A 23,462-nucleotide genomic window follows, 5' to 3' on the forward strand; every position below is an offset into this window, starting at 1 on the left:
TCGATCCCACGACCCTGAGATCATGACCTGAGCTGAAATCAAGAGTCAGACGCTTAACCGACTGAGCCACCCAGGTGCCCCCACTAACTGGAACTTAAATAAAAACTTAAAAAAAAATGTGTATTCTATCTTCCTACTTGACACATACATTTTCATAATAACAAAATTGAAAAGTACATGCAAACTAACAACTGATGCTAAATCACACGGATAGTGCCAATTTGAAATTACTTGCCTTTCTGCCAGATGCATGGGTGACACTGGCAGCTTCCCGGTGAGGGTAGGAAGATGCAGGAGAAAGGCTTTCTCCCTCCCTTGCTGACTCTGTGCCCTTCAGATTGCTGTGGAAATCCATCGGAGAAACATGCCCTTTCTCTGCTTCCTGCTTCCTGGGGGGTGTTGGGGATGGGAGGCTGCTTAGCATCTGATGGCCCCTCCCCTCCCTCTACCGTGAGCTTGAGCAGCTTTGACGTTTCTGACACTTGTCCCAGTCCCAGACAGTCGCCTGTATCCACAAAGGGCCCATCTTCCCCACCCCCGCTGGCATCACACAAAGGAACCCTAGGCTGGAGGAACTCCTTCGCAGAATGTGGTGGCACAGGGACAACCTTCCCTAAGACTGGGAAGGCTCCCCATTTCTTCTCACCCAGCCTCCACCCTGCACATCATGGGGCCTTCTGTATACCCACATGTCTTAGCCTTTTCCCCATCCTTGCAAAGTTGATCCCATGGCCACCCCCTTGGTCCCATGTGCCTAAATACCATCAGAGGAGCCCACAGCCACAAGATAGGACCCCATAGGATGACAGACCCAGGGAAGAGACTTGTTACAGGTCCTGGAAGTGTGTGCAGGGCTATTTCCACAGGGAATGGAGGACTCTGGTTCCCAAGTGTCATTTAGAAGGGGACACATATTCCAGGTCCATGGTCTAAGGGTGATGTGGGTATTTAGATAAGTTATGGGTGTTCAGAAAAGGGAACGATTATGTTTAGCAAGGAACCAAGGATATTTCTGCGGAAGTGGTGTCTGAATTAGGTCCTGAAGGAGAGGTATGATTTTGACATGGTAGTTGGGGAAGGCATTATGATCTGAATGTGTTCTCATTGTGAATAAAGCCACAGAGGTGGGAAACCAGTATATTTATGGAAACCCTTTAGGTTACTAACAGGAAATGATGTCTAGGAGAAAGGTTGGAAAGGTAGTTGGAGCTGGAGCTGGAGGGCCTGAATGGCAAACAGATTTCCCAGTGTACTCAATGGAAATTGTGATGTTTGAGTTCGACTTCAGTTTGTGTTATAGATTCGCTTTATGACACAGGCAAGTTCTTTAGCTTCTCCGTTTTTCAAATTTTATGTAATGAAGATAATTATTCTTGTGTTCATTTATCTTTCTAATAAGCTTAGTGAAATTAATTTTTTGGATATTCTTGTAGATAATCCCTCGAAAACTAAATGGGATTTGATAGTTATGATTGCCTTTCATTAATCCTATTCTTATTTAAAGTATTATTTTAGCAGTGATACTTGCAGTATTATAATTCATGTTAGCCAGATTTCTTTTCTTCAGTTATTTGTGAGACTTAACTATATTGGAAGTCATTCATTTTCTACTCTTGCTTTGTCTCTCTCTCTCTCTCTCTCTCTAGGTAGCTGGGCAGCCCTTGAGTCCTGCCTCCCAGCAGTCCCAACAAGGGCTCAGCCCTTCCCATATACAGGGCGGCTCCTCTACGCCAGGCCAGACTCTCCAGCAGCAGCAGCAAGGTTCCTCTGTACAACACACCTATCTACCCAATGCTTGGAATTCCTTCCGTGGCTACTGTAAGTAAGAAGCAGGCAGAGTGCTGTAGCTCGTGGGTGGGGAACCTACAGCTATGGGTCATAACTTTATCAGCTTTAGAATAAATTTTCTGAATTAAAGGATCATTGGCCATTTTTTACACTCCATAGTGCATGTCCTTGAATGAGTTTCATGACCAAATTCAAGGCAGCGTTCTGATCTCAAAGAGCCACCCAATTCAGAGACATCAGGAATACTGCCAGAGGAAGTGTAGGCAAATGAATTAAATAGCAGAATAAATGGATCTAGGGTATGCTGATGGTGGTGATTCATCTCTTTCATCAACATTTATTGGATGTCTTTGTATCAGTGGATGTGCTAGACCCTTGGTATATAAAAAATTAATATTGACATTCGTATCAGTGACACCACCCAGTAATAATGTTAGCCAGCTTTCATTAAGCTCTCACTAAGTGCCAGGAATGATTCTAAACCACATATATGTTGCATTCAGTATTCACAGCAACCTATAAGTACAATTGTTATTTGCACTTTCAGATAGGGAAATTCAGACACAGAGTCACTTGCCCAAGGAACACAGCTAGTACCTAAAGGATTGGAACCCAGGCAGTTAGAGTTTACACTCCCCCCACTGTGTGGCCTCTCCTTATAAGACAGTCTTTGGCTCAAGGAGATCATTATCTAGTAGGGAGAGATGTATGAGTAGATGGCTTTCAAAACCCTGAGATTATCACTACAGAAGCAGCAAAAGGCTGGCTGTGAAAGTCCTAATAGCTAATGGTTTTGGTGAGGATGGCAGCCTCAGATATGAGCCGGGAAGTATGAGGTCTTTATGAGTGAAAGTCTGGGACAGAGGAACAGCTAGACCTCGATAGTAGCAACTTAGGAGCAGTAGGGGCTGAGAAGTTAGGGAGGCCAGTGTTGGTCCTCCTCTTACTGATTTATTTCTTTGAATCTGTCTCCATTGTCCTTGGTCTTTGGATATGTTCTGTAGATTTGGTATGGAATCAGGCTCAAACTGTACCTGGTTATTTTTACAATCTATCCTCTTAAATATCGGTGGTCACAATGAGAGCTGAGTCTTGTTTGTAGCCAGGGAAAGACTCCTGCTCATGGTGAATACCAGGAGAAGCCTGGTAAGTAGACGTTTATACTACATTTAATTCCTGTGAAAGAAATGTGGAATGATGCCGATAGCTGTGGTAATAATAGAATGAGCTAGCATTCTAACCTGAGGAAGCGATTCTGGAATTGACATTTTTTTATTAGGGAAAACATTTAAGATACACAGAGGTAGAATAGTATAATGAATGCCTTTTATACCCATTATCCAACTTTGGTTTTCAACTCAGGGCCAATCTTGTCTGATTTGTACCCCCATTATTCTTTCCCAGTCCCCCAATTATATAATAATCCATATGATTTCATCTGTAAATATTTTTTAAAAGATTTTACTTATTTATTTAGAGCACAAGTGTGTGGGGGGGAGCAGAGAGAGAATCTTAAGCAGATTCCACCCCGATGCAGGGCTCAATCTCACGACCCTGAGATCATGACCTGAGTTAAAACCAAGAGTCCCATGCTCAATTGACTGGGCCACCTAGATGCCCACAAAATATTTCTTAAAATGCAACCACAGCACTGTTATCAAACTTGAAAATAAATGACAGTAATTTTTAAATACTCATCAAATATCCACTGTTCGCATTTCTGTGATTGTCTCACAATTTTTTTTTTTTTAATGGTTGGTTTGTTCAAATTGAGTCCCTAGTAAGGCTCCTATATTGCAATTGGTTATGTCTTGTGAGGGTTTTTTTTTTTTTTTTTTTTTTTTAAGATTTTATTTTTTTAAGTAATCTTGACACCCAGTATGGGGTTTGAACTCATGCCCCCAATATCAAGATTCACATGCTCCACCGACTGAGCCAGCCAGGCAGCTTTTGAGTTGTTGTTATTTTTGAATGTATGTCTTCTCTGTCTTTTAAGTTACAGTTTTTTTTAAAATTTTTTATTTATTTATGATAGTCACACACAGAGAGAGAGAGAGAGAGAGAGGCAGAGACATAGGCAGAGGGAGCAGCAGGCTCCATGCACCGGGAGCCTGACGTGGGATTCGATCCCGGGTCTCCAGGATCGCGCCCTGGGCCAAAGGCAGGTGCTAAACCGCTGCGCCACCCAGGGACCCCTAAGTTACAATTTATGTGTTGAAGAAACTGGGTCATTTATTCTTTAGAATTTCTCATGTTTTAGATTTTGCTGTTGTCATCTCTATGTTATCATTTAAGATTTTTTTCCTGTCCTTTTTATTCACTGTAGATTGGAGGTTGATCAAATCGACGTTCAGTTTTTTCCACCAAAATACTTCTAGCTGGTGGTGTGTACTTCTGTCAGGAGGCACATAATGTTTGGTTGTCTGTCATTTCCCTTTGCTCCACTGTTTCATTAGGGATCACAAAGTTGTCATGTTCTGATTCTATCATCCTTTACTCACTTATCAGCTAGAAGATGTTGTCGTCATCATCTTCTTCTTTTTTTTTAAGATTTTATTGTTAAGTGATCTCTAGACCCAACATGGGGCTAGAACTCACAACCCCAAAATTAAGAGTTGAGCACTCCACCAAAGTGCCCCTAGAAAACTTTTGTAAAGAAAAATTTTTACCTTAACTGACAGGTTACTCTGAGGCACAGATTGCAAGGAAGGGAAGGATAAATGCTTTATATATCTAGTTCATATCTTTTATTTACCAGTTTTCAAAATAATGAGTTCTTTCTTAGTATTATCCCAGGTGAGCAGTGAAGGGTATATGTGTGTGTCTTAGTATCATTTTATTCTCATATATTTCAACACAGTAGATGTGTTTCTTTTTTTTTTTTTTTAATTAATTTTTATTGGTGTTCAATTTACCAACATACAGAAAAACACCCAGTGCTCATCCCGTCAAGTGTCCACCTCAGTGCCCGTCACCTATTCCCCTCCAACACCCGCCCTCCTCCCCTTCCACCACCCCTAGTTCGTCTCCCCGAGTTAGGAGTCTTTACGTTCTGTCTCCCTTCCTGATATTTCCCACACATTTCTTCTCCCTTCCTTTATATTCCCTTTCACTATTATTTATATTCCCCAAATGAATGAGAACATACACTGTTTGTCCTTCTCCGATTGACTTATTTCACTCAGCATAATACCCTCCAGTTCCATCCACGTTGAAGCAAATGGTGGGTATTTGTCGTTTCTAATGGCTGAGGAATATTCCATTGTATACATAAACCACATCTTCTTTATCCATCATCTTTCGATGGACACCGAGGCTCCTTCCACAGTTTGGCTATTGTGGCCATTGCTGATAGAAACATCGGGGTGCAGGTGTCCCGACGTTTCATTGCATCTGAATCTTTGGGGTAAATCCCCAACAGTGCAATTGCTGGGTCGTAGGGCAGGTCTATTTTTAACTCTTTGAGGAACCTCCACACAGTTTTCCAGAGTGGCTGCACCAGTTCACATTCCCACCAACAGTGTAAGAGGCTTCCCTTTTCTCCGCATCCTCTCCAACATTTGTTGTTTCCTGCCTTGTTAATTTTCCCCATTCTCACTGGTGTGAGGTGGTATCTCATTGTGGTTTTGATTTGTATTTCCCTGATGGCAAGTGATGCAGAGCATTTTCTCATGTGCTTGTTGGCCATGTCCATGTCTTCCTCTGTGAGATTTCTCTTCATGTCTTTTGCCCATTTCATGATTGGATTGTTTGTTTCTTTGGTGTTGAGTTTAATAAGTTCTTTATAGATTTTGGAAACTAGCCCTTTATCTGATACATCATTTGCAAGTATCTTCTCCCATTCTGTAGGTTGTCTTTTAGTTTTGTTGACTGTATCCTTTGCTGTGCAAAAGCTTCTTATCTTGATGAAGTCCCAATAGTTCATTTTTGCTTTTGTTTCTTTTGCCTTTGTGGATGTATCTTGCAAGAAATTACTGTGGCCAAGTTCAAAAAGGGTGTTGCCTGTGTTCTCCTCTAGGATTTTGATGGAATCTTGTCTCACATTTAGATCTCTCATCCATTTTGAGTTTATCTTTGTGTATGGTGAAAGAGAGTGGTCCAGTTTCATTCTTCTGCATGTGGATGTCCAATTTTCCCAGCACCATTTATTGAAGAGACTGTCTTTCTTCCAATGGATAGTCTTTCCTCCTTTATCGAATATTAGATGACCGTACATTTCAGGGTCCACTTCTGGGTTCTCTATTCTGTTCCATTGATCTATGTGTCTGTTTTTGTGCCAGTACCACACTGTCTTGATGACCACAGCTTTGTAGTACAACCTGAAATCTGGCATTGTGATGCCCCCAGCTATGGTTTTCTTTTTTAAAATTCCCCTGGCTATTCGGGGTCTTTTCTGATTCCACACAAATCTTAAAATAATTTGTTCTAACTCTCTGAAGAAAGTCCATGGTATTTTGATAGGGATTGCATTAAACGTGTAAATTGCCCTGGGTAACATTACAATATTAATTCTGCCAATCCATGAGCATGGAATATTTTTCCATCTCTTTGTGTCTTCCTCAATTTCTCTCAGAAGTGTTCTATAGTTTTTAGGGTATAGATCTTTTACCTCTTTGGTTAGGTTTATTCCTAGGTATCTTATGCTTTTGGGTGCAATTGTAAATGGGATTGACTCCTTAATTTCTCTTTCTTCAGTCTCATTGTTAGTGTATAGAAATGCCATTGATTTCTGGGCATTGATTTTGTATCCTGCCACACTACCAAATTGCTGTATGAGTTCTAGCAATCTTGGGGTGGAGGCTTTTGGGTTTTCTATGTAGAGTATCATGTCATCGGCGAAGAGGGAGAGTTTGACTTCTTCTTTGCCAATTTGAATGCCTTTAATGTCTTTTTGTTGTCTGATTGCTGAGGCGAGGACTTCCAGAACTATGTTGAACAGCAGTGGTGAGAGTGGACATCCCTGTCTTGTTCCTGATCTTAGGGGAAAGGCTCCCAGTGCTTCCCCATTGAGAATGATATTTGCTGTGGGCTTTTCGTAGATGGCTTTTAAGATGTCGAGGAAAGTTCCCTCTATCCCAACACTCTGAAGGGTTTTGATCAGGAATGGATGCTGTATTTTGTCAAATGCTTTCTCTGCATCTAATGAGAGTATCATATGGTTCTTGGTTTTTCTCTTGCTGATATGATGAATCACATTGATGGTTTTACAAGTGTTGAACCAGCCTTGTGTCCCAGGGATAAATCCTACTTGGTCATGGTGAATAATTTTCTTAATGTGTTGTTGGATCCTATTGGCTAGTATCTTGTTGAGAATTTTTGCATCCATGTTCATCAGGGATATTGGTCTGTAATTCTCCTTTTTGGTGGGGTCTTTGTCTGGTTTCGGAATTAAGGTGATGCTGGCCTCGTAGAACGAATTTGGAAGTACTCCATCTCTTTCTATCTTTCCAAACAGCTTTAGTAGAATAGGTATGATTTCTTCTTTAAACGTTTGATAGAATTCCCCTGGGAAGCCATCTGGCCCTGGACTCTTGTGTCTTGGGAGGTTTTTGATGACTGCTTCAATTTCCTCCCTGGTTATTGGCCTGTTCAGGTTTTCTATTTCTTCCTGCTCCAGTTTTGGTAGTTTGTGGCTTTCCAGGAATGCGTCCATTTCTTAGTAGATGTGTTTCAAACTACTGAAGTTGCTACCCTTATTAATGCTCAGATTATCCCATTGTTGGCCAATGGGAACATCCTCAGATTGGCCCCTGTGTCTTTTCTGCATGACCCCATAGTCTCTTATAGCATCTTGCATGCTGGTGTGATCCCATTTCATCTTATGACCTAGGCTCATCTTATAACATTTCCTACGCCAGCACTGGAATCAGACAAAAGCTAGAAACTTTGGTTCCTTTAAGAGGAAAATATTATATAAAGACCATCAACTGCACACTAGGGTGAACTTTGTTTTTAATTTGTTTTAATAACACTGGTGGTGAAATAAACTTCAAGTTAGATTATGTTGTGATTAGTAGGCAATAGTGCATGCATACATTTGCCAGTGATTCAAATCCAAATGTAAAAGATAAAAATATTAAGCTAACAGGTAAACCTTTGTAACTTATTTCAAGGTTTTAAAAAAATTATTGAATATTTGTCTTATGGATATTTAGAAGCCACATTTGGGGGAGATGCATTGATTGTTTCTGATATTTTATAACTCTCTGCTAACTTCCTCTGATCATTCTTTATCAGAGTATCAAGATCATATCATGATAAGACTTTTACATGTTAAGAAATCAAGTCATGATAAGACTCTTACAGCAAGCAAATCCATGGAAAATTTCTCAGTGAGGAATGTGACAGGGCACCCCCGGTGGCCCAGCGGTTTAGCACCACCTTCAGCCCAGGGTGTGATCCTGGAGACCTGGGATCAAGTCCCACGTCAGGCTCCCTGCATGGAGCCTGTTTCTCCCTCTGCCTGTGTCTCTGCCTCTCTCTCTCTCTCTCTCTCTGTGTGTCTGTCATGACTAAATAAATAAAATCTTTTAAAAAAAATACATGGATAATTTATTAAAAAAAAAAAAAGAAAAGGAATGTGACCACTGGTTAGGTATTTGTTTCTACAACTTGTATTAGAATCTGAGACCACTTAAGTATGAATATTTTCTGTTTTTCAGCATCAGAGATTCAAATGATGACCCTTCCTCCAGGTCAGTTTGTGATTACAGACAGTGGTGTGGCCACTCCTGTCACCTCTGGCCAAGTAAAGGCAGTTACACCGGTAAGTGATCTGCTCGGGAGGGCTTTCCTGTCCATTGTACCCTCTGTTTTCTGCTCCTCAGTTTTCCTTATCTGAGTTAGAAGTACATCCTGTGTATTCCCGTAACTCCTTATGGAGCTGTATTATAATTAATTATTATAGTTTATTTTAATTACTGATTTACTGTCTATCTTTTCCTAGCAGACAATGAATTCCTTGAAAGCTGGGTCTTGGTCTTTATCTCTTTATTCTCAGTGCCTTGCTCAGGAGGCTGGACTATAACAAATGGTCGATAAATACCTGTGCAATTAATAACTATAATGAACCTCCTAGATCCAAATATGTACCAATTCATAATTGATCACCTTTTTTATGTGCTTTGTGGAGAGTATTCATGACTATTGGTCCTCAGCTGGATTGGGAGAGAATAATTGAATGAATATGTTACAGAGCTCTTTTAAGCTATTTTAAACGTTCAACCCTCCTCCCCCGCAGAACATTGCTGTGAATTATCTTGTTATATTTAGATTGGGCAGGTCAATTTTGGTTGTACCTGCTACCTCTGTTTTTATCTTCACTGGTTTGTTCTGGTCTGCCTCTAAGTAATTAGAAAACAGAGTATCTTAAGTTTAAATTACGAAACATACTCCTAAGTGACTAGGGATATTGGGATGTTCCCAGGGGAAGACTATTTCCCAAGAAGTCTCAAAGAGTAGCAGGGTAGTCTAGTGGCCTCAAAACCTGATTTTTCCCTCCGAAAGCATACTGAGAGCTTACCCATTTCTTAGCGCGCAAACTCACATTAATTAGACTTAGGAGAGATTTGTAAATCCAGGGTAACCCTATTATCAGTGAAGACAATAGCTAATGTAAAATGGAATAGTCTCGTTGGCATAATCAGTGAAATTTTTACTCCTGGTGGGACCCACTGACTCTTTACCTTTTTTTGGCCAGGAATTCATTTGAGAACCTGATTACAGTCAAGGACATTCCCCTCCCCCTGCCACAACACACACACACGCACACGCACACGCACACACAAATTTAATGTACATTTTCCAGGGTTCATAGAATCTCTAGCCCAACTACCTAGTTGTTCATGGACAGTAGGCTGAGAACCAGCCCCCTCCTCCTAGAAAAAGACCCACATGGAGAACCAAATCGTAATCCGAGATTGAATGAGTATGGACTCAGCACATGGCCCTAGATAAATCAAATGGGTATTTGGCTATGGCTTTTTCTCTGGACAGAGCTTGGAAGGCAGAGGGCTTTCCTCTGTGACGTCTCTTTTCTTAGCCTATAGAGGAAACCAATCACCTAGTCAATGGACACATTCTTTCTTTAAAAATGTTAACTTAAGGAAATAGCTACTCCAAGTCTGTGAAGTCTTCATGATCAGAGGAAAAATAATGACAATGCATCTTTTCATAAAGCTAAATTGATTCAGTGTAAGGGACTTTATTCTAAGATTGTACTCTTCTTATACTTTTGAGTGTTAAAATTTCTCTCATTTGAGAGTATCATCCTAAAATCTACTCTACATGGCAAAATAAAATTTGGGGATACTTATTATTACTTTTAATTTGCTGATCTGTGAGACTCTGAAGTCTAGGAACCACTGATCTTGACTACCTGACTTGGGAGTCTTTCTGCCTTTTTATGGGAACTTTAAATATCTCTTCTGTGTTCTATTTTGTATTACTCTTAAATATTAATTGACAGACAGCAATCTTATTTTATGAATTTCTAAATTCTTAGGATCAGTACAATAGCTCATGTTTCCTTTGCCACATAGATTACTATTATAATGCAAATTTATGTACATGAAGGTCTTCGCTATATTATTTGGTAGAACACCTAAGGCAGTCCCTTAAATTACCTTTGTAGTCTATTACTGTGACTGATCCATCCCCTCTAAAGTACTTACATAAAACATCTCACAAAGGTGCCTATTTTGGTGTCATGTTATAACATTTCCTTTCCAATTACTTTTTATCTCCACCAAGAGCGTCCCCCTCCCCCATGTTAGACTTCAGATTTCTAAAGATCTTTTTTTTTCCCCCTAGGGTCATTATGTATTATCAGAAAGTCAACCAGAATTGGAAGAAAAGCAAGCTTCTGCTCTCTCAGCAGGAGTCCAGGTTCCGGCAGCTACACACAGTGACTTGGACCCCCAGACCACCAGCCAACAACAGCCCACACAGTACATCATTACAACCACCACCAATGGGAATGGGAGCAGTGAAGTGCATATCACTAAACCTTAACTTCTTCTACCCTTGAGCTTGAATCCAGCGGTCACATCACGTCTTTTCTCATCCATAAGTCCAAAAGCTTCCAATACTTGGAACTCTTTTTTAAGCTTTATCATTCACTCAAGAATTTGGAAACCACAGTTTTGACACTCTACACACACTTGGGCTTCTTTTATTAACGTCGTCTTTACCAAATTGACTCTAGGAGCTTCTGCCATGGAATGGAGATCTTTCAGGGGAAAGTGGATTTCAAGGTGGAGAAACTTCACCTTGTACTTGAGTTGTTTTTTTTTTTTTTTTTAACACATTGATAGGCCTTACTTTTCCTTTGTGGAAATATTAAGTGGTGTATCACGTTTGTACCAAAGGTGGAGAAAGGATGTGCCAAGTCCATGGCCACTGGACCGCTTCATTCCAAGCCATGGCACCAAAGGAGAGGGGCATTTTATTCCGTCGGAACTGCTTCATCTACTGAGTTTGCATTTTCAGTAATTTAACAAAGGGAGCCTATTGAATATAAAAATAAAGATGATGAAATAGAGGCTTGATAGTGATGTTCTGAAGGAAAAACTGTCGTCTAGATTTTTCTTATTGCTGATTTAAAACAACAACAACTTGCCTCTTTGGGAAAAACTATTGTTGGGCTACTATTATTGGTAGTGCTTTGCACAGATGCTGGCCTTCAGCCACTTAGACCAGAACCTCCTGGTCTGAGAGATCTTACTTTATTACTCCACAATGGTAGACTCCCTGTAAGAGAAAAGGTTTGTTTGATGTCAGCACATTTTAAACTCCTACACTAAAATTTTGCCTCCCCCTTCTCTGGTTGTGGTGTATTAAAAAGGAGGTATTTGAAATCTTGATACCAAGAAAAATTACTCAGATAATGACATATCTATAAAGTGAAAAGCACTGAAACATTGTCCTGCCTTGCAGGATCCATTTACCATTCATTGGTAAAGGATAAGTTCCTTGCTCTTATCAGGTGTACATTCAACTCTCACATCATCCAGTGTATTTTAGTACTTCTTATGCTGTCTTAAAATGAACATTCTTTAAGGTTAGGTGGAAAGGTGGCCCTCATTTTTTTTTTTAACATTTTTAACTTATACATATTGTAACTCATCTGGACCTTTTGGAAAGATGACCAACTTCACACTTAGGGGAAAAATTAAAATGTGGGGACCATTTATATGTCAAGGTAATTATAATGGATGTGGGAGAAATCCAATCTTTATGCATCTTACACTGTCACTTGGGAGGGAAAAAAATCTGCCTCAGTGACAGTTTTTCTTGTATGTGTTCCTGTTTGCTGTCTTGTTGGCTATGAATTCAACGGGGGGAAAAGATTTCCCTCCTTTTTACTCTGCATTCCAATTGTACACATAAATCATCACAGAGATCAGTACATATTTTAGCAACTTTTTATGACATACCAACACATTTTTAGAGTAATTATCATGTGATAGAACTTATCACTCCTGAACAGAAAGACCTAACTTCTATTTCAAATGAAGTTAACTAATGTATTTTATTTACATTTCTGGGTTAAAACTGGTTCTATAAAGTAGAATAGCTTCTTTATAGTACAGATACCTTTTTGAAAAGGAAATGATTCTGTTGAAATAACTGAACTAATATGTAGATTTTGCACTTTATTTCTGAGACCTCATTCATTTAGTTATCCCTGAAAATTTGGGCCCTAAAAGAACTTGAGAAAGTTACTTGGGAAATGTGTAGACCCTAGGGATTGGACTCTATCTTTGGTAACAAAGATGTCACGTTGATGTTTTCGATAGAAAATATTGAACCTGAGTCACAAAGCAGAGACTCTGGATCCCAACATCCCACAATGTAACGATTGTAAATATTCTCGTGTCCAGTCTAGATGGACTTGCTAGACGAAGAATATTAGACTTTGCTAAAGGTCCAGTTTTAATTTTCACACCTTAAATCTGGCCCTTTTGGGTCCTTCTTAATTTGAACCAGCAAAGTACCCCCCCTTCCTCAGGAGTAACTTACTGATGAAAAGAGAAAACTATCACTGAACGGAATGTTCATTTCATGCCAGTTATTTCAAGTTGTAAAATACACAGACAGAAATGGTTTGGAAGGACCTCTTTGTTTTTTTTCCCATTTAAGTTTTTTTTTTTTCCTTTTTCTCTTTTTGTACTTATGTGGAATAGGCAAAGGATCTAAAACTAGTTTGTATGTTATCAACCAGAGATGCAGGTGGCAGTCAAGCCAAACTACACTTCTTTAAGATCAGGTATTCTCCACGTTCATTCCAAGTTAATAGATTTTTCAAAAGGACTTGGATTTGAAGAGATGGTGGGTTATGAGCCATCTGAAGACCAATATGGAAAAAAAAAATGTATGTAGCCAATGTTTATATTGTGGCCTCTCTTAGGACATATCGGCACGCTAGACTTCAATCAGTGCAGTGTGAAAATTTTGGAATAGGTTACATACAGATTTTACATTTTTATTGTTTGATTTGTGTCTGCATAAATAGCCATTTCATCATGTAAAATTCCTATTGTTCTGGAAAAACCTATTATTATTTTGATCTTCTTGAATTGTTTTCTGATTTGGAATTATCCTTTCAAAAAACTTTCAAGATATCTAGGGCTAAAAAGCACTTCATGAGATGCTAAGGCTGACCCGCAGGTTGAAAATATTGACCCTATCCTGTTATTTAAATGTGAACATTTATTGTACATTCAGTGAGTTATAGTGTTAATAGTCTTGTGCTACTCAGCAGGTGTAAAAATTAATAAATATTTTTTTTAATAAACATCTTCCTTGTTTGTATCGTGAAGCTGCAAGAACTACTGAGATTGTTAGTTTTTTTAAAAATGATTTTTTATTTATTTGAGAGAGAGAAAGAGCGATTGCTGGAGGGGGAGGGACAGAGGGAAAGAGTCTCAAACTGACTCCTGGAGGACCAGAGAGCCTGCTAGGGCTCAATCTCACAGCCTTGAGATCGACCTGAGCTGAAATCAAGAGTCGTGGCTTAACCGACTAAACCACCCAGGCACCCCTCCCATTTTTTTTTTTTTTTTAATATTTCAATTCACAGTGTTTTGACTGGATCACGCTGGTCTGGTCAGCACACAATGTAAGTGAAGTTAGGGATGACAACTATGGGATGGTGTTCCCCTGCCCTTTTACGTGCTGGTTTCTAACTCAAGAACCTCCCCACGGTCTAACAGGCAGGGACTAGGGCAGGTGGGCAGCCAGCAGGGGAGCGAAGACTGGGCTTTCTCTGGAAACCACTATTTTCCAGCAAGGCGGGAAGGCTCGTTTTCGCCTGGCAGCTTCCCAGACGTGTTTCCGTCCAGTCGAGAGACCAAAGGATGGTCTCTGCACGGCTGCAGGGAGTGGCTGTGCATCAAGTCGCCTGAAGCTGTTCTAGTAAGACCCCGTGAACGACAAAGGGGCCGGCCTGGACTGTCAACAAGAGGAACGTTTTTACCCGCATTTCTTCGACGTGCGTATGCTTCCTTTCCGAACACCGGGGCCCGGGACAGGCGCACAGGCTCCGAGCCTGCGTTCTCCTCCCTGAAACTCGACGAAGCTGCAGTTTCCTCAGCCGTGAAATAGGAACAGTGCCCGGGAACGTGCGGGGGCTGGAGAGCGCTCAGCACAGCGGCTGGACGGGGCGCGCCCTGCAAACAAGCCTCAGCTCCCGGCCAGGGGAGGATGCACTTTATGTTTTCTTTAAATAGGTTCCTTCTTTTTTCATAAATATTTATTTATGAGAGACACAGAGAGACAGAGGCAGAGGCAGAAGCAGGCTCCATGCACGGAGCCCGCTGTAGGGCTCGATCTCGGGTCTCCAGGATCACGCCCTGGGCCGAAGGCGGCGCTGAGCCGCTGCGCCGCCCGGGCTGCCCCTAAAGCCGCGCTCCGCAAGCTTCTGCGGCAGGTGAGACCGAGAGGCCGCGCGCAGCCTGCAGCCCAACCCAAACCCAGCCGCGCGGCCCCGCCCGGCCCCCGGCCCCCCGGCCCCGCCCGGCCCCCAGGCCCCGCCCCGCCCCGCGCGGCCCCCGGCCCCGCCCCTCCAGGCCCCGCCCCTTCCGCCGCCCGAGCCCGGAGCGTGCACGCACTGAGACGCCTTGCGGGAGCGAGCGCGTCCCGGAGCCCGCGGGCCGAGAAGCGCTGCGGGTTGGGGGACCCGCGCCTGCGGCTCAGGTGAGGGCGGGCCCGGGACGGCGGGAGGGTCGGCGTGTGGCCGGGCAGCGGGGAGAGCGAGCGGCCGGGCCCCGAGGGTCGCGGCTGCCGTAGGCCCGGGGCAGGGCGGCGGGCGAGGGGCAGCCGGGCGGGCGGGGGCGGGGTTAGGGTTAGGCGCGGCGTGGGGGAGGGGCCGAGCGCGCGGAGGGGCCTCTTGGAGGGGCGGGGCTGGGCCGCGGGCGGGGCGGGGCCACGGGCCGGCGGGGGCGGGGTTAGGGTTAGGCGCGGCGTGGGGGAGGGGCCGAGCGCGCGGAGGGGCAGCCTGGAGGGCGGGGCCTCGGCGGGGAGGGGCGGGGCCACGGGCGGGCGGGGGCGGGGTTAGGGCTAGGCGCCCCATGGGGGAGGGGCCGAGTGCGCGGCGGGGCAGCCTGGAGGGGCGGAGCCTCGGCGGAGCGGGCGGGGCGGGGTTAGCTGCAGGCCCGCGGGTTGGGAGCGGGCGTTTGCTGCGGAAGCAGCCCGGGGTGGAGCTTGGGCGTTGGGGACCTTGGGGAGGGTCCCGGGGGCAAGGCTGGCCCCGGTGCGGGAGCCACCCCGCTGGGCCGGTACGCAGGTCCCAGCTGCCGCAAGGCCCAGAAATCCTTGGCTTCCGGGGATCCGACCCTCGGGCTAGCCCCCTGCTTTTTTGTATTTTGAGATCCTATTCAGAATAGTAGCAGGGCCGAGGTGGCCACTCGAATAGATTAAATTCAGCTACACGTCTGTCGTAGTCGAAGAAACTTGCGAACAAGTTGTGGAGGAGGGCGATCCTCCTCCAAGAGTCACTGGAACCCTGGCTTTGCCCTTTTTACCCTTTTCTGCATCAGTTTGTAAAGAGGACCTTGCTCTAAGCATCAGGTTGCTTCTGCAAATCTCGCTATTTTAAAGTTTTCTTAGACTCCCGCACCGTGCGCTTTCTCACCTGCTTCAGTTCCTTAGGCACCAAGAATGTTGAGGATGCTGCAAATCCGCAGGTACTGAAAGGTGACGGAGCACAGTCGTTTGGAGACCCATCTGCTTTACCCAGCAGTAATCTTGCTGCAGAATCTTTACATAAATCTGAAATCTCTAAAATAGAACTTGAAATAATTTGTGGGAACATACTTATTTTAGTAGTAGTATTACAGCTCTGCTTTTTATCTTTTAAAAGAGTTTTGAAATCAGAAGTCGTTAACATTACGATGCTTATATGAGTGCATTAAGTCATATAAAGTGTCCTCCATCTGGAGATTATTTATTGTAGGATTCCAAGGTTGGAAATAACAGAAGACCTGGTGCAGCTCCCCTTTGTCGTGCAAGTAAGGAAATCGACACCTGTCAAGGTAAGGTTTGCCTTAGGTCACCGAGATTGGGCTAGAAGTTTGGCATCTTGACTCTTAAGTCTTTTTCCCATTTTTATCGTGCTTGTTAGTCCATTTGGTAGGACTAGGAGATAGAATTGACTTAGCAGAGTGGTAGAGTGACTGAGTTCATGCTCTCTGTCTTCAATCCTATGGCCTCAGCTTTAACAGATGATACTTGCCATTAGCCTAACAAGATGCTCTCTGAAGATTTTTTTAAAAGATTTATTTATTTATTTGAAAGAGAGCACAAGTGGAAGGGGCAGTGGGAGAGGGAGAGTCTCAAGAAGACTCCTCACTGAGCGTGGAGCCTGACTTGGGGCTTGATCTCACCACCCTGAGATCACGACTTGAGTCAAAACCAGAGTTGGATGCTCCCAGGCACCCCTGTAAAGATGTTTTGATATGTCTATTTCTAAAGATGACCGGCAGTGTTCAGTTATTACAGGAAGGAGAAAAGTAGCATTACATTTACGTGGTTATAAATACCAGATGGACCTTTATTTTTACTTATTTATTTAAAGATTTTATTTATTTATTCATGAGAGACACAGAGAGAGAGAGAGGCAGAAACACAGGCAGAAGGAGAAGCAGGCTCCCTGCAGGGAACCCGATGTGGGTCTCAATTCCTGGGTCTCCAGGATCATGCCCTGGGCCAAAGACGGTGCTAAACTATTGAGCCATCTGGGCTGCCCTCAGATGGACCTTTAGTTGATAGATTGGCTACTACGTTTACTGGCTGTTGTGGTCAGTCAGGTGCTTGGAAACCCCAGAGTTTATGTGGACTAAGTCATATTAACATACTCCTCTTTCATAATTCCAACTGAGAGTTCATACAAGAGGTGTAGTGTTAAAAATGTGTGTGTATAGTCAGGCAGACTTGAGTTTCATTCATTCATTCATTCATTACCCCGAGATTGGGTAAGTTATATATCTACTTTGATCCTCAGTTTTAATGTCTGTGGAATAGATCTGAAGATCCAGTCTTGCACAGTTGTAGTAATTAAATGAGATGCGTGAAAAGGCCCGGCACTTAATAGGCCCTCATTAAAAAACTTACTGTTAGTGTCTGACCTTTACTAGTCTATATGGGTGATGTTTCTTTGTGCAAGCACAACAGAGGATTACTAAAAAGACCAACAGTAATAGTTAAATTTTTTTATGAAAAAAATTTTTTAAAAGATTTTTATCTATTTGAGAGAGAGAGTGCACAAGTATGAGCAGAGGGAGGGACAGAAGGAGAGGGAGAAGCAGGAGCAGGCTACCCGCTGAGCAGGGAGCCCGATGTAGGGCTCAATCCCAGGACCTGGGGGTTATGACCTGAGTTGAAGGCAGATGCCACCCAGGTGCCCCAAGAAATTATTTTATGGTAGATTATTGGCCTGAGAAGTCAAAGTTATGAACTCTGATCTGCTTATCATTTAATCTCCAAGTCTCATTTTGCTTCAGTGTGAAATGAACGTATAAGAAATTCTGTAAATTTGGGAGTTACTCTAGGAGCATTCTGAGCAACAAGAGGCCGAACTAGAAAAGATTTGAAGATTGAGATGAGAATGCCGTGATAGAAGAGAGAAGAGGTGTGTAGCTGTAGTGAGGGTATGAGGATAAGGTATAAAACTAGATTTGAGTTTGACTACCATCTGAGTCAGAATACTTTCTGAAGGAGCATGGGTATCAATCAGATCCCTGGGAATCCTGCCTTTCTATCTGGAGGTATGACTGCGTGTATTTGTCTAGATTATCTGTGGCACATAAACAATGGATTCCTTGGACCATATGCTGACGGATCCCCTGGAACTGGGTCCATGTGGAGATGGCCATGGCACACGTATTATGGAGGACTGCCTCCTGGGGGGCACCAGGGTTAGTCTGCCCGAGGACCTTCTGGAGGACGTAAGTAGTAGCAGCGCCACCGTCTTTTCTCTGGCACCTTGCCCCTAACCACAATCCTAAGCCTTTTTCACACTTTACAAGTTTTCAGTCTTTTATGCTTCTTTTGGTTTCATTTTCTATATTGCAGCCAGAGTGATCTCTCTCTCTTTCTCTTTTAATGTAACATCTTTAATATTGTGACTCGAGAAGAAAGTGTAAGGTATATACTTAAGCCTTATTTTGAACCAGATAGTTTTGAGCAGTTAACAAGAAATTATATATTTTAAGAACAAAATTATGAATGTGTTTATGTTAAATTGGTTACTCACATTGTGGATCATGAAACAAAACCCAACATACTGTATCTGTCCATAAAGTAACCCTCTGGTCAGTTAATAGGACATGTCCTGGGTTGGGATTTTGTGCTTTTGGCTCCTTTCACAGGTAGGCTGTGTAATCATCATTATCATTAAGGTAGCTATCACCTACTAAGTGCTTATTGTGTGCCAGACACTATGTGTGCCAAAGCCCGTATTTAGTTATCTTGTTCACTTTGCTGTGTTCCACATATACAGACAGGTGTAGAGTGTCCTATAGCAAGCACTCATTTGTGCATCATCCAGTTTTAGAGATAATTGCATTTAGTCATACCTGGTTCAGATTTTTTTCCCTAATATATCAAACATAGACAAAATTAAAGCCACTACTTGTTCTCTCTGCCTTCTGAAGTAATAAGTACTGACGTTGACAGATTCTTCTCATCCACGTTTTCTTTGCACACTCTTTCAGATAAGTCTTTTTATGTTATTCATTTAGTCAGCAAACACTTATTTTATTAAGTGCCTAATTGTGGCAGACACTGAGATACTAGGAATAAAGTAGTGTCCAAAAAATAGCTTTGCAGGGGAAGATCTTTGACACTGAGGTACTCTAGTACATGCATGCACAGATGCCTGGTAGGTGGTTGGATTTCTGGTTGTCTTCTGTTGAAGCCGTTTGGTGGCTCTCCATTGTCCTTAGATAATGTCGCAAGTGCTTAACATGTTTATAGGTCCCTTGCTCTTCTGTCTTCTGTCCGCAGCTCCCTCTCCCTTTGTATCCTTGCACTAGCCGTACGTTGCCTCAACTCTCATCGTTACTAGAAAAGTGAACTTTATTACATGTAAGAAGAGTATATAAATAAATCCACATATATATGGTGTATATACAGTTTAAGGAGTGATAAAACAGCCATGTAGCTCCTACTTGGGTTAAGAAGTAGAATGCTAATACCATTCAAACACCCACAGGTAATTGCTATCCTTTCTTTTATAGTAATTCTTCCATTTTTATGATTTTGCTCTATGGATTTTTAAATTTTTGTTTATCTGTAAGTAATCTCTATGCCCAGTGTGGGGCTTGAACTTTATGACTTGCATACTCTACTGACTGAGCCAGACGCCTCTGCTCTGTGGAGTTTTAACTCTCCTGCTTCAACTTTTTTTTTTCTTTTTTCTTTATTTTATCCCTTAACTCTTTTATTTTTATTTTTTATTTTTTTATTTTTTTTATTTTTTATTTTTTTATTTTTATTTTTATTTTTTTAAAGAAGTAGTTTCTTTTTTTTTATTTTTATTTTTATTTTTTTTTATTTATGATAGTAACAGAGAGAGAGAGAGAGGCAGAGACATAGGCAGAGGGAGAAGCAGGCTCCATGCACCGGGAGCCTGATGTGGGATTCGATCCCGGGTCTCCAGGATCGCGCCCTGGGCCAAAGGCAAGCGCCAAACCACTGCGCCACCCAGGGATCCCATTTTTTATTTTTTTAAGATTTCATTTATTTATTCATGAGAGACAGAGAGAGTGAGGCAGAGGGAGAAGCAGGCTCCATGCAGGGAGCCCAACGTGGGACTCGATCCTGGGTCTCCAGGATCAGGCCCTGGGCGGAAGGCGACACTAAGCCGCTGAGCCCCCCAGGCTGCCCCCTTAACTCTTTTAAACGTTACTTCCTCTGTTCTCCAATACCTTGGGTCTGGGACATGGGCTGCTCCTGTGTACATACGTCAGTGCTTCTCAGGCTACATTGTAATTGCTTGTTTCCCCTTCTGACAGTGTTATGCCAGTCTAGCTTAGTACTCAGCACATACAAGACAGATAAACGGTGTATAGTTGAGCTGAAAATGAACTCCATCCTGCTGCTTGTCACTCTTCACAGGTGACTCAACCCCTTGTGTTCTTTCCTCCGTAGCTTTTTCTTTCCTCTCGTCTTAAATTAAATTCAGTTGTCTATCCTACCTATTCCTTATTGGTAGAAATGGTTTCCAAATGAGATTCTCTCTACTGAGGTCATTTTTCCTTTGGATTATTAATTACTGTTGGGTGTAAGATAGTGGTTTTTATATGTAGTTATTGCTAATCTCTAAGATTTGTGAATTGAATAAAGATCAGTGATGTTTTGAAATTTTTTTTTTTTTTTAATTTTTTTATTTATTTATGATAGTCACAGAGAGAGAGAGAGAGAGGCAGAGACATAGGCAGAGGGAGAAGCAGGCTCCATGCACCGGGAGCCTGATGTGGGATTCGATCCCAGGTCTCCAGGATCGCGCCCTGGGCCAAAGGCAAGCGCCAAACCACTGCGCCACCCAGGGATCCCAGTGATGTTTTGGTTTAAACTTAAAAATTTGGATATAGTGATGGTTGCCCAATAGTGCGAATGTACTTAATACCACTGAACTGAACAGTTAAAAATGGATAAATGGTAAACTTTATGTTGTGTATATTTTGCCACTCACAGAAAAATTTAAAGCTTGCTTTTCTGTTGTTTATTTTTCTCTTGCTTTTCCTGATTGTCCTAGCCTGAGATATTCTTTGATGTAGTCAGCCTCTCAACATGGCAAGAAGTATTAAGTGACTCTCAACGTGAACACCTCCAGCAGTTTCTGCCTCACTTTCCTGAAGACAGTTTTGAGCAGCAAAATCAGCTCATCCTAGGCCTGTTCAGTGGGGAGAACTTCCGCTTTGGGAACCCTCTGCACATTGCCCAGAAACTTTTCCGAGGTACGTAGCTTGGCATTCTGTCTTTGAGAGCAGTGGAAGAGTAAGAGTGTGTTCACTTATGTGAATGCTTCTTTCTTCATATATTGTATTTATTTTCATGTACTGATTGATACTCAGACCATGTGGGACCCTTTGCCTAGACTGTTTTTTTTTTTTTTTAATAAAAAATTTTAACTTACACAAGAAATACATTGATTTATTGTAAAATGAACTTAACTGTGTAACCACCACCCAGATCAAGAAATAAAGCATTACTAGCGTCGTATAAGCACTCTTTATGACTAGTCTTTAAAAATTTTTCAAAATAGTTGTTTACCATTTGCTTTATCACACGTACATATGTATGTGTATATGTGTATTTGTATGTCACACATATACTTTTTTTTCCTGCAGAAAACATGATACTTTACTGCCAAGCACTTCAGTATATATGTATGTATCTCCTAACAAGGACATTCTACTATATCATCACGTCTTACTATCACACCCAAGAAATTTTATAATGATCAAATATCATAGGAGAGCTCATATTCAAATATTCTCACGTCTTCCCTAAATCTTGTTTATAGTGGCTTTTTTATTTTTTCCTTTTGAATTTAGGATCTATTCAAGGTTCATGCGTTGTGTTTGGGTTACACATCTCTTGGCTTCCTGAACCTCTGCCCTTTTTTCTTTTGTCTTTCAAAAACAATGACTTTTTTTAAAATTTAAGTGTAGTTGACATGCAATATCATATTATCTTCAGGTGTACATCCTGATTCTCAGGTATATTCTCAAGTGATCACCATGATCACCATGATACATCTAGCTACTATCCGTAACCGTACAAGTTCTTCCATGTTAACTCTGTGGAAGAGTAAGCATATCCTCTGGGGTCACCCATGTTGTCTCAGATGGCAAGATTTCATTCTTTTTTTAAGCTGAGTAATAGTCCATTATATACATAAACTATTTATCCATATATCCCTTTTCATCCATTCATCTATTGATGGATGCTTAGTTGCTCCATGGCTTGACTTGTGAACATAATAATACATAATACATAGGGATGCATATATGTGGTTTTTGAATTAGTGTTTTTGGTTTCTTCAGATAAATACCTAGAAGTGGGATTGCTATAGTAACTCTGTTTTTAATATTTTAAGGAACTCCATACTGTTTTCCAGAGCTGCTACATTTCTTATCCCGCCAACAGTGCACGAGGGTTCCATTTTCTCCACATCCTCATCAATACTTACTTTATCTTGTCTATTTGGTGATAACCATTCTCATAGGTTAAGGTGATATCTTGTGGCTTTGATTGGCATTTCGTTGGTGATGAGCATCTTTTCATGTGTCTGTTGGTCACATGAAACCATATCCTTTGCCCATTTTTGATTGGATTATTAGGAATTTTTTGGTGTTGAGTTGGAGTTCTTTATATAATTTAGATAATAACTCCTCATTGGATATATCATTTGCAGATGTTTTCTCCTGTTCAACAGGTTGCCTTTTTGTTGATGGTTTCCTTTGCTTTCCTTGGTTCTCTAGTTTGATGTAATTCCATTTGGTTTTGGTTTTTGTTGCCTTTGTTTGAGGAGAGAGCCAAAAAAAATAATGCTTTATTACTTATATTGATGTTCCAAGGGTTTACGTCTGTGATTTCTTCTAGGAATTCTATGATTTTCAGCCTTACATTTAAGTGTTTAATCCATTTTGAGTTTTTGTGTCTGATGTAAGAAAGTGGTCCAGTTTTCCCAGCACCAGTTATTGAAGAGAATAACTTCAATAATATTGAAGAGAAAACATCTTTATCTTTTCCTTATTGTATGTGCTTGTCTCCTTTGTTGTAAATTAATTGAGTGTATTAAAAGTGTAGGTTTATTTCTGGACTCTATTTTGTTTCATTGATCTGTGTGTCTCTTTGTGCTACTACCGTTGTGTTGTGATTGCTGTAGCTTTATGGTGTAGTTTTAAATAAAGGAACATGGACTCTCCAGCTTTGTTTTACTTTCCCAAGATTGCCTTGGCTGTTTGGGATCTTCTGTGGTTCCATACAAAACACACTGATACTTTTGAAGAGCCCAGGACACTTGTAAAATATCTCGCTTTCTGGGGAATTGTTCTTGTTTCCTCATCATCAGATTTGGGTCAAACATTTTGCCAAGAAAACTAGATGGACGTGTTACTTCTTTCTCACCGTTACCTTAGGAGGTATGCAATGTCGGTGTTTCC

General features: G+C 41.7%; 2 protein-coding genes across 4 annotated transcripts in view; both read left to right on the top strand.

Annotated features, from left to right (window-relative positions):
• Nucleotides 1-13,545, top strand: part of PRDM10 (PR/SET domain 10) — a 100,856-nt gene extending 87,311 nt beyond the window's left edge. The window contains exons 19-21 of the mRNA XM_041772973.1: nt 1,647-1,818; nt 8,451-8,554; nt 10,600-13,545. Coding sequence (XP_041628907.1) covers nt 1,647-1,818; nt 8,451-8,554; nt 10,600-10,800 — 477 coding nt within the window. The 3' untranslated portion in view covers nt 10,801-13,545. The remainder of the gene's footprint in view (nt 1-1,646; nt 1,819-8,450; nt 8,555-10,599) is intronic.
• A 1,335-nt stretch (nt 13,546-14,880) lies between these two features.
• Nucleotides 14,881-23,462, top strand: part of NFRKB (nuclear factor related to kappaB binding protein) — a 39,273-nt gene continuing 30,691 nt past the window's right edge. For 2 of the 3 annotated variants that reach the window (XM_041770374.1, XM_041770376.1), the window contains exons 1-4: nt 14,881-14,985; nt 16,230-16,322; nt 18,078-18,233; nt 21,047-21,248. In XM_041770374.1, coding sequence (XP_041626308.1) covers nt 18,099-18,233; nt 21,047-21,248 — 337 coding nt within the window. In that variant the 5' untranslated portion in view covers nt 14,881-14,985; nt 16,230-16,322; nt 18,078-18,098. The remainder of the gene's footprint in view (nt 14,986-16,229; nt 16,323-18,077; nt 18,234-21,046; nt 21,249-23,462) is intronic. The other variant, XM_041770375.1, reaches the window with a different exon arrangement.

Source organism: Vulpes lagopus, chromosome 10, assembly GCF_018345385.1.
Source record: "Vulpes lagopus strain Blue_001 chromosome 10, ASM1834538v1, whole genome shotgun sequence".
Taxonomy (NCBI): Eukaryota; Metazoa; Chordata; class Mammalia; order Carnivora; family Canidae; genus Vulpes; species Vulpes lagopus.